Below are 19,211 nucleotides of genomic sequence, written 5' to 3'. Positions count from 1 at the left end.
AATACTCATTTCCTATCTGTGTGAGTGCTGTGCTGCTGTGCTGATCTTCTCTGTGTGGCCTGTCCTCTTCCAGGTGGTGGTGAGGTTGTATGGCTCAGGTCCCGCTCGGCATCACCTGAAGCTGATCAGCGTCCTCTTGGATCCACATTCTTCACCTACACTTTATGATCTACATGTATCAGAAATGTCGCTATCATATTCTGTATATACTGGGATTGTTTGGTCTGTTCTGTACATGCAACATCTATTGCATGTCTTACTGCAGCTCTTCTCGAGGTTTCTTTTATTTGTTTCCCTTGTTTAAGGTTTCTTTTTTTTTGTGAGCGTTTCCTCACCCCAATTCTATGGCCAGAGGATGTCACACACTGAACATATTGTAAATCCCAATGAGGCAAATTGTGATTTTGGGTCGTATAAATAAAACCTGACTTGACTCCAGTGAAAAAAACTACTGACATGTTCAGACCAGGCTGAGCTCTACAGCCCGTAGGACTTCTTTCTTGAGTCAGATATTCCTGGATGGACACAGAATTCATCTTGAAACCTCCAAAAAGACCATGTGCTGGGAAGAAGACAGTCCTGCCTGAGCCTCCTGCTGAAAGAGGAAGCTCTCCTTCTACTTTCAGTGTCAGAACCTCATTGAGCAGCATGATGGTCTTGCATCTCTTAAGCCAAATCGTACCTCTCTGTTCTCCCTGGCTCGAAAGCTGAGAGAGAGAGATGAAGACCGGGGGCGACAAACGACGCCTGATGGAGGATGAACAGGACCTTCCTCTTGTTCCACCTTGTCCAAACCACACGCAGGCCTTTTGGCAGTTGGCAGGAGGGTGGACAACGTGCTAAACTGTTCTGTCTGATGATATCTGTGAGGGGAAGTTGGTACGGTTGATGAAAAAGAAAGGATCTGACAGCCAGCTCGGCGTGTCCTTTGCTTGGACCACTAAACATATCTGCAAAGTGAATCTCTTCTGGTCATGTGTGGCCTACAATTCAAACAGCGTCTGCCATCTGCCACAGCTGATAGCCAAAACAACTGAAGCTGCAGAAGCTCCTGTAGCTAGGTAACTCTGCCTGGGTAAGAGCTTTGCTCACAGTGGTGAGCTGAACGAGCATGAAGACATTGGACAGTCTGTGATGATATATATAGTGCTTGCTACTGTAGTGCGATGTTACAGAAGCCGAGCATGGCCATGCGTGCAGTTATTTTTTTAATGCCATTATATGAGATCATGAGTTATTTGTTGTCTCAAGATAACAAAGCTTGTTTCCTTGGGATAAAGTGTTCATTTGTCACGTTGTCTCTAGATAATGAGATAATTTATCACGAGAAAATGACTTCATAAGAGTCATAAGGGTGGACCATGCCCACAAACACACTGCTCTGTAGGGTGAGTTTGAGAGTTTCAAAGCAAACCGTGTGAGCATTTATGAACTTTTGTAACTTGTAAGAATGTCCACCCTGAGTTGAAGTACAGTCTGACGCATTGATCAACAATGGCTACTCATTGATCTGACTTTTTAAGTAACAAGAGGAAACATTCAGTTTTCTAGTGATAATGGGTTGATACAGGCTTGTTTCTTCACAAAGAGGCCTAAGTGCGTTGATAATGTGATTAAATTTACATTTCATACACTTCATTCATCAGCCTGACATCGTGTTTGTCAGTTTCTCAGCAGCAAGTGAAGCATCTGTCCCGCTGACATCTTTTGCATTGGACATAGAAACCGAGTCTGTAAATTGACTTAAAACAACTTGTACAGCCGTTTTTTGGTCGCTCTTTTTTCGTGAATGCAACTAGCTAGCGAGCCATTCTTAAGCTCTCTTTGGTCATTTTTTTCTCTAACTGGGGAAATGCGGAAACTGGCACAATGTCGTATTTGCAGAACAAATGTGGGATGTAGGTAGCAATTCAGAAATATGGAAGTCAGGCTCGACGAAGAAGAGGAATTACCGCAAATGTGAGTTTTGCATTGATCGAGGCTTTTGGTGACGCAGGAAGACCCTCACTGTCAGTGTCTCAGCAGTCTTCAGGATGGATTGGACAGAGCTCTGCTCAGAGTGAGTCCAACCAAACGGGAGGAAGCCACCTTCAGTCTTAACGATCAGGACTTTTTAGCAACACGCCGAACTCCCAAGCAGATGGAGCAGATCGGTGGGGATTAGCTGCCTCTGTGAGACCCAGGCAGGCAGCACAAGCATCAACGGAATTAAGAGGGTGCAACTTCATCCTGGTCTGCAGCAGCAGTCATCTCAACACTGAGTTGCTTTTCATCTGGTGATGGAAGAAAGCCAACTGTTGGCAAGGTGTTTGTGGGATATTCTCATCATATAAAGCGTTTCAAACTGTTGTTGAATCACATATTTTTAGATAAAGTGGGACTTACACTTCCTGAGGACAGCATTATCTCTGATGTCCATTGTGACTGAACATCCTTAAATCCACTCAGAAATCACAGATGACAAGATGCTTTTTGCAACTCCAGAACTTGCTTGAGAGTCGTGAGGTTTTTAAGTTTTCGTCAGTATCAAAGTATTTCAGTGAAAGATGTCCTTGCATCCATGGGTACATTGCAAACAGGAGATACTGATAGCCAATTCGGCATACTTTTAATTAACCAATTTACAAAAACTTGAAAAAAACTTAATAAAATGTGGTTTAGGTTGCAGCTCACAGCCAAAAAAATCAATTTACATACCCTAAATCCCCCAAATTATGGCAACTGTAGGTCCAGAACTATTTTTACTACTGTAACAAATTATTAATTGAAGGATAGTTATGAATTAAGTCATAATTATTCCCTATTATCACAACTTTTTCCACAGAATTAAGGCAGTATGAAGTAGGAGGAGGGGGACACACATGTTGTAGTTATTATGTAGAATTAAAGGCAAAAGAATATATAAAAAAAGAAGCAATTTGGTTCCAAAACAAATCTGTGAGAGCAACATGACGATCCGCTCACTTCATTTCATCCAAAGCCGGCAGCCTCAGTCGAGTGTTGAACGCACTTTTATTGTTTAGGTGTCAAATGTAACAGTGTCACCATTCAGAGAGGGAATAAAGAGTAAATGGTCACATAAAAAAATATAAAATCAACGATGAAAATGGTTACACGGGGAGAGTCTGGTTCCCGTGGCAACATACTGTAGATGTACAGTTGAGACAGTGTCCAGATCCAGACGTGTATGTGTTTGGTTTGCACATTTCCACAGCCTATATTAAACTCAAACAATAAGAGTCCTTTTTTTGTTTACTAGCCATGCATACAGTTGACAGTTCCACATGTGTTGAGTCAGTGTCTTCATAGGAGCTGGCACTTTCAATACAAAATATTTACACTACCATTAGTTATTCTTATTATCATCGCCTTCGTCGTTACTATTTGTTACTATGGATTTGAATACTCTGAGCACATAAAGAATGGGATCAGGATGAAACTCTTGAGCGCCCCATTTCATATTGATACCAGAGGAGGAAAAGAAAACGTAAAGTATGACAAATGTTGGCATCTTCACTTTAAATGTCACCCATTCCTGAAAAGAGTTTGGAGAGATCGTCTGTCGAGATATTCAAACACTGAGGAGATGAACTCTTCGTCCCATCTGGATGAAGCAGATAGTTATATTATTACTCGGCAATCTGCTGTCAAAGTCTCCCAGAGAGGAAAACGAAACATCACACGATATGTGAAACACTCTGCTATGTTTACTATTGTATCTCAAAGTGAGAAAATAGGAAAGAGATGACTGCACCAATGTTTCATGAAAGACACTGACTTATCCACCGTTTTCTCTCCCTTCCTTTTTCACCCACTGAAAAAAATATAAGGAAACGGAGGTGCTTTCAGGTCACCTCTTTGGTTCAGCCCTGTGATGAGTAGAAAAACCAACCACTGCACAAAATAAGCTGGGAGATAACTGTACTGTAAATCAGATACTCGTTAATATTTAAAACAGCTGGATCCCAGAGATCTACGACTGGATTTGTGTGCAGTAGCTACTAAAGAATGCATCTTGGTGCTCTGTGTGAAACCGCTAATGCAAACAAAACCAGGAGAAAACTCTTTTTTACTGATTTCTGGCGGACTGTAGAGCGACCTAAAGACTAAAGACCCCGATCTGTGATTCTCTGCTGATGATTTCCCCCACAACTCAAAGGATTAAAAAAAAAAATAACAAAAGAGAGTAACGCAAAGCGAGGGCATGTTTCTTTTTGTCATTTCTCAATTTCTCTTGCGGCAGACTTCCTAGCATTCCTCGTTCAAAACGTATTCATGACTCACATGTCGTTATTAATAATCATGTCACTGCTGATTTTATGCTCCATAGAGTTAAAATCCATCGCGTTCAACCATGAATTTATCTTCCGTTTAATTGGCATGTGCATGTGTGTGTGTCTAAGTGTGTATCTCTCTGCTGCGGGTCGAAGGAGCTTCCTCTAAGTAGACTTTTTGCCTGGCCTGTTCCTGGAGGCCCCCGGGGCTATTGTATATTGCAAGAGGAGCAGCAGGGGTCATCCTTGTCCGGCTGGGCGGCGTAGTCCATCTGCCGAACGATCTCAGCGAACAGTTCGTCTACCATGGTTTTGCTCTTGGCCGAGGTCTCCATGAACGGGCAGCCCCACTCCTCGGCCAGGGCCTGACCTTCGCTGGACGATACCTCCCTCTCGCTTTCCAGGTCCACCTTGTTCCCCACCAGGATCACAGGAACCTTCTCGTACCTGAGGACAGACGCAGACCCACATCAGGCTGTCAGACACAGAGGCAAGCATCAGGATAAGATACGTTCAACAGAAACTGATGCCGAGGAGCCGTATGGAAGCAGTCAGTGAACCTGGTATTAGCAGTTGCTTAATGCTTCAAAAGGTTTTAATTACACCACTGAATAAACCTTGACTCTTTACACATGAAAATCCTTTACTTAATGCAATTATTTAATTAACCATAATCCATACATTTCACTTTGTACATCAGCCCATTGAAATAGGACCAGCTCAAACATCAGCTCATTCAACAGTCTTTCTTTCAATGGCAACAATGGCTCAATTAGTCATTTTCTTGACCTGCTTCTCCCTGTTGAAGGGAGGCGGGCGGCAATGGGCAAAGGTGTTCCTGAGCCCATGCAGTAACATCCTTTATCCAATCATGTGTTCACAAGTGGTGAACCTCGCTCCATCCTTGCTTGTGAGGGACTGAGCCTTTCCAGGATGCCCCTTTCACACCCAATCATGATACTATCACCTGTCACCAATGAACCTGATTACCTGTGGAATGTTACAAACAGGTGTTTTCAGAGCGTTCCACAGCCTTTTGCTGCTCCTGTCCCAAACAGTTTGAAACATGTTGCTGCATCAGATTCAGAATAAGCAGATATTTACAAAAATCAGTGAAGGTAAAATGTTAAATATATTGTCTTTGTACTGTTTTTAATTGAATATGTGTCAAACATCATTCAAAGTGCAACTCCCTGCACACTTTACAGCCTAAAATATAAACATCAGACACACAAGTGCAAGTACTCAAGTGCACACACGTCTTGGCACAAATGTGTTTTTACTGAGGTGTTCGAAATAAATAAATGGTGCTTTCAAAGTTTTTGTGGAGCAAAATCCATTTTTAAATGTATTTTTAAGTTTTCCAGCTCTAATGTCTCGACCAAGATTATATAGTGTAATGATAGTGACAATAATACATTCTCATCCAGCCCCACTGTCATTTTCATGATTTACATTTTTACTGTAAAGACACATCTACACTAATGCAAATCAAGATGAAAATGCTGTGAAAGTGTCAAACATTTCGTGGACACAATTCATGTCAGATAGTTGACTTAAGTTTCAATCCAAACTGTAATGACAAAACATCTTTTGGTTTTAAGGCAGCTGGCAGCCCTCACGGTGCATTACAGCCAAATTCTGGAGCGCAGTTGAATAAATAAGTTGTCTTAGCAAGGCGAGGAGATTTTATCTACATGTATGTAGCATCTTTTATTAAAGTAAACTCCAGGTACCTCTCAGTCATCTGCACCTTCCTCTCACACTGTCGCACTTTCCTCACTAAGTAAACTGCACTCTCATGTCTCTGTGGGACTGATTGCTTAAAAGCTGAGTTTCATTATAACTGAGTGACTCGTCAACGGAACATTGACTTTTCGTTCTGGTCCTGTTTTTAGTGACTGTGCTGTATAAAGGAGTGATTTGACTGACAGTCGTAACTGCGCGCTGTTAAACGGTTATTCAAAGACTTCAGCTTTGAGGCGTTTGATCGTCACTGTTTTCGTAAGTGCTGTCATATATCAGAGACAGATAATTAAGTCCATGACAACCCTATACCGACGCACAAAGTAAGTGCGGTCCATTATTGTCACTTCTGATGAAAAAACCCAAAGTCACGGAACTTGCATGATAAAAAACAGATGAAAATAAGAAGTTACAGCCATGCTAGCTGCTCTGTGAAGCTGTACCTGGACACACCTGTGCTTTGATCTGAGCCTGACTCATCGCATGAAGATTCTGGGTATATGCCCATTTCCTATTTCAGGCAGCCAATGACAGGGCCCTCTGCTATCTGCATGTTGCTATTTTCAAAATCCCCCTTGCTACAGGGGGAAAAATCAACAAGGAAATTGCTGAAAATAGCAAGTTACCCAAAGCCCAACCTGGTCGTTATGTCCACAATGCAGTGTTTTTTCCCCTATACCAGAATGATAACAGGTGTAGGTGTCCAGCGCTGACACAGCATGGTGGAGATAGGTCTGACTATGGGAGGCTTCTTTGAAACTGACAAACTCATTGTGGTGCTGAAAGTCAGAGGATAACCAAAGTCATGAGGACATGAATGTCTGTACAAAACTGCCATCCTAAGACTAGAAATGTGGATGAAAATACAAGTTTAACAATGCAGCTAAGTATTTAGATTACTTCAAAGTACCCTGACACACTCGGAAACTCATTTCTATTTCCCTCTCACCTCTATTTTCAGTCTCTATCACAGAAAACACTTTCTGGGATGTTCTCTTTGGAAGAGTACTTCCATCACTGTTTGCAACAGGAAGCAACTATTTTTGACTGTGTGAGCATTAACATCTGCCTGAGAGTCACTTCCAACCTGATTGTTTCAGTCAAAGAATCCAGATGTTTTTCAGGGACGACCATGTGACAATCATTTGTCAGCTCTTTCTCAAAGGTCAGTTTCCCCCATCTACATGACAAAATAAGCCTGGCTTTCTCAAAGTAACTACTTTCAAAAGGCTCTGTTGGGTACAAAGCGTGAGTTTATTGTGGGTGGGAGGCTAAAACGGAAAGAAAAAGATGTGTTTTTAGACATGGTTTTTGACTGTGGGAGGAAGCTTTTCACCTAGAGAACCAGAGCAGGACCTTCTTGCTGTGGGCCGCTAACCACTGACCCTCCACGCCGCCCACCCTGCCTCATGTAAGCATTAAGTCTAAAGCCTGACCCAGTAGAGAACAGGAAATGGGTAGCACAGCTCTGACCCCTGAGGGTAGGAAGTGGCCATAATCCTTTGAGCTCTGAACTCCCTGTTATGTTGTTGGAGCACAACATGTCACTGTGGAACTGGACTACTTAGTGGACAGCCAGAAGAGACAGGCAGTTCAATTAAATAGGCTAAGGCACTATAATTATCAAAAGGAACGGCTCTGACGCAGTTTCACCAATAAAATCACTACACGAGTTTTGACTTCAGGAAACACGGCGGGCCTCTGAGGCAGTTTGTACGCATCAGAGGAGACAACAAAGATCAAAAACATCAGAGAGATAGCAGATCCCGCATATTCACATCCAAGAAATAACAACAGGTTATTTCTTTCATCCTTATCTGTATGCGGCAGGGAACGCATTCTATCGGTTTGACCCATCATTCGAACAGAGTCTAAATGTCTCTGTTCGCAACACCGAGCGGCATCGTCACATCTGAACAGTCATGCACCCCAACACCCATCAGCATCATTAGGATTTTCAAATGCTGCCCTCGCTCCATGAAATATACATGCTTGTAAATTATTAATACGGAAAAAATCCTCCTCATGCTTGATTTCTATGGTAACAGGTATACAAGGCAATACTAATGCTGGAGAGATGGGGAGAGTGCCGAAGCGGCAGCTGTGATACTTTTCCAAGTCAAGCATCTCTCAGAGGCCATGGGGCTGCAGGTTTCAGCGTTAAATAAGCTTAAACTTGCAAAGAATAGGGTGCTGACTTTGATCTACTCATGAATGCATTACCAGAGTGAACTTTAATCTCAACTGTCCTGTCCTGTTCCCAGGATCGGTTCGCCAGTCGAGAGGAACTACTAGGATTTAAGAGACGATCTTAGAGGTTGATTGCTGTGCAACCAAGAGTGTGATACATTCCTGCGAGCTCTGAGGCATCCTGAATGACAAATGACAGCTCATGCACCTCGGTCAAAGCATAGTGCTCAAGTCCCATTCAGTGCATTTCTGGTGTCAATATAAATAGCAAGGCCGCATGTCGCTGGACCATCTCCCTGGTGGCAGTTTTTGCCTCAAACTGTAAATTCCCTGTCTCACCTTCATTGTCTCTGTGTATCTTTTCTGCCCCAGGTTGTAGTTTTGCCTCAAATCTCGTGTAAAATTGTCCAGGAGGATTATGAAAAGCCAACTATTAAAAGATCAACCATAACATTAAATCCACTGACTGGTGACGTGAATAACATTGATCATCTTGTTACAATACAATGTTCTGTTGGGAAACCTTGGGTCCTGGTATTCATGTCATTCACGTACCACCCACCAGAACATTATTGCAGACCAAGCACACCCCCGTATGGCAACAGCATCCCTGACAGCAGGACAACGCGGCGTGCCACATCACGAAAACTGCTCAGGAACATAACACAACAGAGAGCCCAAGGTGTTGACCCGACCTCCAAACTCCCCACATCCCAATCCAATCGAGCAACTGCAGGACGCGACTGAACAAGGCGACCCACAGAGGCCCCTCCTCCTAAATCAGGACCCAAAGGATCTGCTTCCAACATCCGATGCCAGACACCACAGGATGCCCCCCGAGGTCCCATATCAATGGCGACATGAGGGGGATCTACACAATATTAGGCAGGTGGTTTTAATGGCTGACTGTTTCATTCCAGCTCTCGCTTTACCACCTCAAATTTTTCTTACTCTAGAAAAAAAACAAAAACAAAAAACACTCTTGTGTATGGATTCAAGGTTCCTAAATGAGAAATAGTTCAAATGCAAATGATCATTATTAGCGGCAATCTATCAATCAAAATCAAAATGGTTTTGTCGATAAAATGTCAGCAAAAGGCAAAAAACTGTGCATCACACGTTGGTCAAGTGTCTCGTTTTGTTCAAAACAACAGTTTAAAATCCACTGATGTTCAGATTATTATGAGAGAAGACTAAGACGACTAGAAAATGTTGACTTTCGAGAAGCTGGATCCAGTACGTTTCTGCCATTTTTGCTTTAAAATTACAGAAATGATGAAGCCATTATCAAAATAGTTCCCAATTAATTCTCTATTAAAATATCAATTAATTACCTACTCTTAATCTGACTGAAATTAGCATGGATGTCCCAGCAGGTGGAATCCAAGTAAAGTCAGTCCAATAAGGTCACATCAACCACACAAGTGTGCTGTGTTTTTTTTCTTTTAACCATAATGGACAATTTAACAGCCATATGCAAGTTATGTAGCTCATTTGGGCCTCATCACCACAGAAGTGCAGTACAAAGACATCTGGTACCAAAGGAGAGGGTCTATATATAGTCATAATAACAGAGGAGGAAACCGGCAGTCCCAGGAGGTGTGAGACGGTGGCTGCCACGGATACCGAGGCTCCCAGGGCCTCAGCATAAAGGGTGTTGGCCACACTGTGTCTGGACCCAACAGAGGCTGACGCAAGGAGGCAAGGCTTGTCCGTAACACAGAACACATACAGAGCGGTTCACATGGTTAAGACACGAGCCCGAAAAGACAAATGAATGAGTCTGCTTGTGTTTGTGCTGTGACACAAACAGCACAAACAACATGTCATGCTCTAGCCTTCAGCTCGCGAGCTTGACGGCGCCCGCACTTGAGCACTCTGACGGCAAACACCCATCCGAGCTCACCCAGACACACCTTATCTATAATGCATGATGCATCAGCTCACATAGGCCTTTGCTGACGGACAGTAGAACCCAGCGGCCCGAGAGCCTCTGGATTTGACTCTGGCCAACACTGTCAGGATGATGGAGGGAAGCGGCTGCGTGCGGGGCCTCCTCCCAGCGGCCCTTTTTGAGGAAGGTCTTCAGCAGAGTCAGTGGAGAGAAATCATCTGAGTCAGAGAGCAGCAATAAGCGCCTCTCTTCTGGCACAGCGTCAGGGCAAAGAAAAGATTTAATCAGGAATAGATATCTGGAGAGTCTTTGGTAAACACTCCATGAGAGCACATGAAGACTTTCTGCTGTTCAAAAGAATGAAAGATTTAAAAAAGACAATATCGGGGGATAGTACTTAAAGTCTCTTTTGGAGTCTCTCAAGGTTGTGAAAACCAATCACCTGCTTCCCCTTTCCTTCAGAATCTGATGCTATTTGCAGATGATGGACACTGGCCAAGACATGTCAAAATGGGAAAGGTAAACGAGTATTGTACTCGACAGACTGCACTGCCTTGGATCTGATGTGTATTACAGCAATAATACTGCACGGTACTAGCTCCCCGCGGTAATTATGCCGTTTGAGATAGATTCCTCCTCTTACTGTGCAAAGTACAAGACCTAAAAATCTGAAATGCAAAGTGCCAATATATCAGACATTTGTTCAGACTGATTTTTTATGAAAGGAGAGGAATAAGCTTTGAATAGTTCAGAGACTCATTCATAAAATTTATCACCACCAAAAATGGTCGAAGTGACACAGTCACCTTCTCCGTTGATGTCTGAAAATGATACATTACGCTGAGGATATTGTTTCAGGGTCGACACTGGACTTACCAGCTTGACGTCACACGGATCTCTACATGGAGCTTCAGAAAACACATAAGACTAATATACAGCACAGTGATTCAGTTTGTTCTTAAAGCTAACTTATTTTAGCTTGTACAATCGCTCTTTTCCATAAACATGCTGGCTTGGCTTTACTCGGTTTGACTCAGCCCGGCACATCAGGGATTTGTGTCTCCATTACAACAGGGCTGCCCACCGTGTCTTTGATGATTCTCTCAAGTCGAAGACATTTAGTGCTGTTTACTACTGCTCTGTGCAACAGTTGTTGATAGCCAGCTACTTATCATCATGGATTTTGCTGGGCATCTGCCACTTACTGATCGAAAAACAAAGAGGAGGTGATTGAAACTGATGAAGAACCTGCTATGTCTGGCATTAGCAGCGGATGCTATTTAAACATGTCGCAGTGATGATGAAGTTCATCTGACGTTACCTCAACGTGCTTGGAATCAGTTGGGCACACTTTGACCTGACTTTAAGAGGACAGCTCGGCATAACTCGACGGCATGGTGTGACTCGGCACGGCCGGAAGTACCACGGGAAAAGCCCTACAGGTGAATCTGCAAACTTTGGATTTGGACATGAAAGAACTTATTAGCTGACTGACATTAATTCGCTGTCTGATTTGGTTAACGAGAAAAAAGCTCTAAACCACTGAAACGCAGACAGCTTGTTGTCTGGCTGTTTCATAATTGCTTTTTGTTTTCTTCTCCGTGATTGACCATGAACAACAGCTTAACGGCTTAAAAGTCCCCCTCAGTTTGTAATGGGCTTCTATAAGAACAATTCAGTGGAATTTTGCCGCTAACTAGCAAACACCATCTGAGCGCAACGCACCGTTTGACATCATCCTCGCTCTTCGTAGGTAACTTTGTGGTACAGAACTCAACTTTATGAGATAAATGTTCAGTTTGTAGCATCGCTGAGAAAAGTACAATGTGACAAACTGAACAAAAGAATATATACTGTGAGTCACAGGATGTTTAAAGACACACTTTAGTTAAAGGGGCACTCCACCAGTTTTACACATGGAGCTTGGTTTAAATATCATGAACCTGTCGAAACATGAAACATTATAGAGAGTGAAATATCCAGGGTTTTTGACCCCTCCTGGGGCCTAAAAGTCAGGATATGCAGGTCGCTGCTATGTGCCATTCTTTTTTAAGTGTCTCTTAATGAAAGAGCAATAATAAATTGTCTCTGCATATCACCATGAAGCACGACCGCTTATCAATTCAGGTACGTTATGGTTTATGGGAGGGTTTGCACTCTCCATGGAGGGTGGTGGTATCAAATGACAGGATGGTGGCTTGATCTGGAATATACTATATAATATAATGCATACAGTCAGCGTGCTGGAGAAGCTGTCAGCATAGCTGCTCATCTCCTGCTGAGCACCAGCTGCCTGTGAGGTGCGCTGTAGCCTCCGTTTCTGCAAAGAGCAAGAGAGATGTAAACATTCATCATCCTGAGGGGGACATCAGTGTCTGGCATCCATCCAATAGCTGCCAAGGCAGTTCACTTAAAACCACAAAGCCTCATGGTGGCGCTACAGGAAAAGTCATCAGGATGTACTCATACTCATCATGAACGTCCATCCTTTCCTGAGTTATTTCACAGGATAAGTGAAAGCTTTGACCTGAGCTGGTGCAGGAGAAAAGGTCAGGGGATCACCAAAGGCATTGGCATTCATCCTCAGAGCACTCGGGGTACAGAATCATGGCACGATCCTTCCAACAGTTGTTGAGATATTTCAGTCTGGACCAAAGCGGTGGACCAACTGACTGACGCTGCCAAACCCTGAAGCCATGTGGCAAGAATGGCAGGAAACAACTTGTTGGTGTTTGAAAATTTCCACAAGTCGGCTACGCTACAAACAACCACTGCGTGAGGGCAACCGTTAGGCAACCATCTCCGAACTTTAGCTCAGTTCTTTTGCCCAGTTTTCACAACAGACAAAGATGAAAGAGGATCTTTCTGGGAGAACTAGGAGGCTGCTGCTCCTCCATTTATTGATCCTTTCAACCAGTTGGCACAAGCCTTGGAATGATATCTCCACAGTTTGTAAGCCTTGCTGAAAGGAGTAAGTACACATGCAGCGTGTATCAGAAAGATGTAGACTAATGATATCAACAGCACCAGCAACTACAACACTATTAGAGTCTCTCAGGGCTAACTGCAGTTTATTATGGCGCCCTATTTCTTCCTCACTATCCTCTGACCATGTAACTGCTATTTAAATGCTCTGTTAAGTCACCATTCACAATATATCCCTGGTGTGTAGTTAACTGCAGCTGAAGTGAGGAGTGATGAGGTCCTCAGCGGACACAGGCAGGCCAGGGTGTAATCATGTGCACCCGTGGCCCCTGCGCTAAAGCCTGTCTGCGCCGCTAACAGCAGGCACTGATAGATGTTGACAGGGTTCAGATGAGAGCGGCGCACAGCAGCGCCTCTGACCTGAGCCAACGCTGATACAGCCGTGACGGGTCACAAGTGTTTTGGCAGCGTGGAAGGACAAACAGGGAAGAGAAGCAGCGACAGCGTAATGAACATGAAGAGTCTGACTGCGGAGGTGCACGTGACAGAAGTACATTTCCTAAATATAATCGATGGATGTTCCCAGAGGCCAAGGTGGCGTCTTCAAATGTCTTGTTTTGTCTGACCAAAAGTCCAAAAGCTAAAGATACTCAGTTTACTCTCATATATGACAGAGAGAAGCAGCAAATTAAGAAGCTGGACCCTGAAAAACAGCAGCACTTTTTTCACTTTTAGCCTGATAAATGACTGACACAGTTAAGCGATTATCAAAATATCTGCTGATTGCTTTTCTGCTCACCAACTAATCGGGTGATCAGCTCTGGAGCATTCCACCTCACTGATCTGTGATGCCGTGAACAGTGAGCCTGTTTGATGTCTCTGTTATTCATGCCTCTGTTCTTTTTGATGTCTCAATCATTCTTGTCTTCTCCTACTACGATCCTACATTTCCCACAATGCCCTTCATCCAGCTCCACAGAACATGTCTGGACTTGTTGCATTTTCAGCTGCAGGTGTTTATAGAATATTACCAGCAGGTTTTTTTCTCTGTCAGGAGGGAACGCAAGCTACTCGAGCGCCGTCTTGATTCTGCATTACTGTCCATACAAAGGCTGCGATGTTTTCTGCTCTGGGGTCATCATACTGTCGAAAACCGGAGCAAAGTGGCAGATGTAGATTTAAGTTTCTTGTGAAAACACAAGAAACAAGACTACAAAGGACTCAGAATCTAATATTAGGAATCATTCAATATGTTGATGCTCCTTTCATACCCAATCATGATGCTATCACCTGTTACCAGTGAACCTGTTTACCTGTGGAATGTTCCAAACAGGTGTTTTTGCAGCATTCCACAACTTTCCCAGTCTTTAGTTGCTCCTGTCCCTTTTTTTAAACATGCTGCTGCACAAATTCAGAATAAGCATATTTACAAAAATCCATGAAGCTGACGAGGTCAAACATTTTCACTGTCTTTCAGGTGAGTATATGTCAAAAAGGATCAACAAATTATCACATTCTGCATTATTTAGGTTTTATACAGCATCCCAACTTTTTTGGAATCGGCGTTGTATGAGTAAAGTAAGTACTTTCCATGTGTCACTTTATATAAACTATTCTTTCATTGAGTTTACAGTAAATGTGCTATACTGCACAAAATGCACTGAGGTGAAGGGGACACTGATTCATTGTATGTGGCAGTGTAGTAAGCTAAAACCTTTCTGGGAGGAGGTTAAAAAAGCGATGGAAAAAATTCTCGCAAAAAGAAATCCCATTAGATCCTGGATTTTTTATTTTAGGGTTGTACCCAGAACACTACAAATATGCCAAAAGTGAACAAATAACAATAGACGTATGTCTCCTGCAGGCTAAAAGATCAATTGCGTTGTTTTGGAAGAAGGCTAGCGGACCAGGTACCACATATTGGGTTAGGCAAATGTTATCAACTTTTCCCTTAGAAAAAGTAACGTTTATAAGTGGAAGGAAGCAGGATGTGTTCGAGGAAGTGTGGGGATCATTCACTGCCAGGTGATGAAGAGGAGGGCTGAGTACTGCCTGAGGTAAACCTTGGAGCACTGGAGCACTGTGTATGTATATGGGATGTACATATATGTATATGTGTTTTGTTTATGTGTCTCCATTGTATTTTGGTTGAGGAGGCACAAATGTTTTTGTTGTGTTGTGTTTTTGTTTTTCTGTTTTTTTTTTTAACTTAATGGTGATATATATGTATGTGGATGAATATGTGCATATATAGGAGAAAAACATCAATAAACATACTTTTTAAAGAAAAAAAGTGCTATACTGAGATGAAATGATGTTTATAGGGATATTAGATTTGGGTCATATCACACAGCTCTACAAGAGATACCACAGACCAACATATGTTTAACTGTGTGTCACAATAGGTTAACCTTTAACTTGATGAATATAACCACAAGATAATTTGTGGTTTATTTGGTGCCTTCCTGACCTTCAGCATCAAGAGAAACCCTGACTGACACTCACGGCTCTGGGTTGTCAAACGTGCTGAGAAAAACATACAGTATGTGGCTCCTGTATTGATTTTTGAGGTACGGCAGCTTGGTTGTGCCCAACTTCAAGTCACTTTTGTTTTCATATCCCTGCGGTATCATATCAGCTGAAAAAAAGAGTGTGGACGCTCTTTGTGTTGCTGTAGAAGTACGTGTGGAGTTTACAGTTTTACACACAGTATACTCACAAGCTCTCAGGAGCAAACTCGTACAACTGCTGTTAAGAGAAGCCAGAAACACCAGAAAAGTTGTGTGTGTAGGTTTGAAAAGGCTGCGCACAAACAGCTTCAGTTTGTTTAGACCTCGTGTATAACAGCCAGCCAACTAAAGCAAACCTTTTCTGATCTTCAGCATAATCTTCCAATGAAATGTTTTCGACTGAGATCAGCTGTGTTGATGTTAGAGGGATGATGCTGACGTCTCTCAACCTCGAGTCTGAGAAATTCTTTGATTCATCTCGTCTTTATAATTATTTACTACAAAAAAGTAAAGAGAAACTATCGGAATAACCAAAGAAAATACGCAGACTTCCACTGAGAACAGGGTCTGTTAACGGAGAGCTGCGTGCAGGATGTGGGTCGCAGCTAAGCGAATTAAAGACATTTTCAGCCTCACTGTTTCGAACACAATCTAAAGTTTGTACTGTTGGAGTCCGTGCAGAACTCTGAAATTAACCATTGTGTAGGTGTTGCATGTGAAGTGCGATGTTTTTGCGACAGAAAATAATTTCTGCTGTGACAGTAGAGAACAGCACCAGACCCGAGTGTGAAATCACACAACGGCCTGGCTGCATCTGCTGTGAGCACACATGTATGCATTTACATGTAAACACGCACACACTTTCCCCATCCTCAACTCATATGGGGGAAACATGTTGACCTCATTCTTTCACGCGGAGCCGCCGATTTATAGGATTGTTTAGAAGGTGCGTTCGAAAAAGCCTGAATCCAATTAAGCGACAAAGACTGAAGGCAACTAAGAAAAATAAACATCTTTAAGCTGATTACATTTCATTTATAGTTTACATAATGAAACAGGCAATACTGTCACAACAGAGACAGATGACTGCGCCGTCCTTATGCTGAGCATTGTCGAAAGTAATTAGGTGTATCAGTAAACAGTGGGAGCTGGAAGCCGAACTGCTTTAAATACGCTTCCTCACTAGAACAGCCTCGTCTCTCTGGAGCCTCCTGGACTCCCTGCATTGACTGTAACACATCCACTGACATCTACAATGACTGATGAACCCACACAGGCACAGCACGGTGCACGCTGCCTGCACACTGACATGGAAAACGAGCGAACAACGCAGGCAGCGATCACCAGCAGCATCTACCCTACAGCCTGTTCGGGCCTGGACTGGGTTCTGTGACACGGTGCTGTGTCACCAGGTGAATGGACAGTACCACGCGTCTCTGGCTGAGAGCTGAGAAGCACCAACAACGTGACAGCGGACCCGCACAGCCTCAGCTAACCTCTTCCACGTATCAATCAGCAGCTCGCTCCAGCGACCTCATATCTGGATCATCGGTGTTAGAGCGCTCAAGATATCAGACAATTTCATGCTTTCAATTGTGTCCCTCTTTCTAAAGAGCTTGTGCGGCTTGTTAATTAAAAACACGGCCTCCCCTCCGCAGGAGCCGGGGCTCAGCCTGCTTTCCCCGGCCTATACTATTTAGAGCTGTGCTTCCTCGAAGCCCTCTGCAGAGCCTGTGTTGCACTGAATCCTGGGTATGCCCGGCTGGGGGTTTCACAGGGGGGTTGCAGCGTCTGGCACAGCAGACCGTCAGCGCTACAGAGCAGCAGCTTGGCAGATCACAGACTCTCTACTGGAGGATGTTATGACTGGAAGACAGACTGGTCTTCACGGTGCTGATGGACAGGATGGACGAGCACTGTCGTCCCTTCAGTTTCTGTCTTTCCTAAGATGTAAGTGTCTAGAGTGAAACATTAGAAAGTCTGCGGGAACGCTGGAGAGACGAGGCTACTCTGAGATCACAGCTGATTACTTTTAGAGATGCTGGGACTGCAGTGCCTACCTACAAGCGCTGTGGGTGAGACCTGCTACACCAAAATAGAACAGGCATGGTGTGCTGTCCTGTAGTGAGCCCTGAAGATGCTCAACATCTCCAGTCAGGCACAGTTCTCAGACCAGACCGAGGCCCATCCTGAAACTAGAGGGCCTGATCGGCCAGCCTTTACGTGTGAAGAACAACCTCCAGTATTCACACTAAACAGTCTGGACATGACTCTGCTCCTGCGCATCATTTCACCAACCTTTTCACTCTTATGATCTGATCCCTCATCGGCTTTATGTCCTGGAAGCTTTGCTGGTTGACAAGGCTGTAGACCAGTATGAATCCTTGACCGTTCTTGATGTAAAGGTCCCGCATGGAGGCGAACTGCTCGGTGCCAGCGGTGTCAAGGATCTCCAGCACCGACGGCGAGGAGTCCACCTCGATCTCCTTGCGGTAAAAATCCTCTATAGTGGGGTCGTACTTCTCAATGAACGTCCCGGTGACAAACTGCACAGTGAGGGCGGATTTCCCGACCCCACCGCTGCCCAGGACCACCACTTTATACTCGCGCATCGTGGATTAAATCAAGTCGTAAGGTCTCAATTTCCGCGCGTCATTGAAATGAACTCGAAACGTTCCCGCACGAATCACATTCACCATTCGTGTCCCATTTTGAACGGGTTGTCAATAACACAGTCTTGCTCGCCGCTGCTCAGCTATGGCAGAGCACAAAGACTCGGTGCCCCAAGATGGATTTCATTGTAGAAATTCCCCCATGCAGGCCACACACTGACAGCTATACGTGCGTCCGAGGACTGCGATTGTCCAAAACGCGCACAGGGAGGAAGAAAATATCGGCCGATGATGTGGACCGTGCGGGTTTTCATCTGCTTAGCTCAGCCCTGTGCATCATAAAAAAACAAACTTGCTCCATCGAGGACACTGGAAAAACGCTGGCTTAGCCTCTAGACTGGACTGCAGGCGCAATTTGTCAAGCAGGGGTCCGCCTCAGGGAAAGAGCAGCAGCTGGACGCGTTTCGACACTTCGCTGAACAACTTGCGTCTCTTTGTTTCTTTTTCACCATCTCTGGCACGTCTCCGTCTCTGCCTCGCTCTCCGGTGCAATCCCAGCCGCCATACTCTCGGGTGGAGACCCACGGCCGCCGCGTAACCAGCTGGTCCCCACTCGGCTTCCGTACCAAGGCAGGAAAAAAAAAGGAAAGAATCTAAAAAATGGATCCTCCCTCCTCAGACGGATGTGCGAGCGGACCAACTGCCTCCCCCGCTGCCTGTAAACCTCACTCGTGCCTGAATGGGAGCCGCACGGAGGGAGCCAATCAAATTCAGCGGCTCCGTTTCCGTTCATGTGTTAAAATTCCCATCATTCGGTTGCCCCTGTGACATCAAAAGAGAGCTCGTCCAATCACAGGGGCAGCTCGGGGATGTGTATCCAAGAGGAGGAAAATGCACCGGATGCTGTTGCTATGGTAACGCTGCATTTTGTTAGCGCTGTCCAGATTTGAGAGTGCTGTTGTTTTTTTCTTTCAACAAAACTGCTCAAGTGTATTAAGTCTAGAGATACAAAATGATTTATTGATCTCTGACAGCGCAGGCTGCATCAGTTCATCATTAT

The 19,211-nt window shown here is 44.1% G+C and overlaps 1 protein-coding gene across 1 annotated transcript; it reads right to left on the bottom strand.

The window, feature by feature from the left end:
- Positions 1 to 2,993: 2,993 nt before the first annotated feature.
- LOC139340304 (ras-related protein Rap-2a) lies at positions 2,994 to 18,849 on the bottom strand. The gene is made up of 2 exons (XM_070976064.1): positions 17,838 to 18,849; positions 2,994 to 4,721 (listed from the first exon to the last, which is right to left on the bottom strand). The coding sequence occupies exons 1-2, from the start codon at positions 18,149 to 18,151 to the stop codon at positions 4,484 to 4,486; spliced, it is 552 nt and encodes a 183-aa protein (XP_070832165.1). The 5' UTR covers positions 18,152 to 18,849; the 3' UTR covers positions 2,994 to 4,483.
- Between the last annotated feature and the right edge of the window lie 362 nt (positions 18,850 to 19,211).

Source organism: Chaetodon trifascialis, chromosome 12 (genome assembly GCF_039877785.1).
Source record: "Chaetodon trifascialis isolate fChaTrf1 chromosome 12, fChaTrf1.hap1, whole genome shotgun sequence".
NCBI classification, from domain to species: Eukaryota; Metazoa; Chordata; class Actinopteri; order Chaetodontiformes; family Chaetodontidae; genus Chaetodon; species Chaetodon trifascialis.
This window is presented reverse-complemented; position numbering and strand designations above follow the sequence as displayed.

Excerpts from the sequence above, each read along its gene's own strand:
- LOC139340304 (XM_070976064.1), bottom strand. The coding sequence starts at position 18,151 with ATGCGCGAGTATAAAGTGGTGGTCCTGGGCAGCGGTGGGGTCGGGAAA. Across the intron at positions 4,722-17,837 it reads CAGATCATAAGAGTGAAAAG|GTACGAGAAGGTTCCTGTGA; the intron begins GTTGGTGAAATG and ends GTCTGTCCTCAG.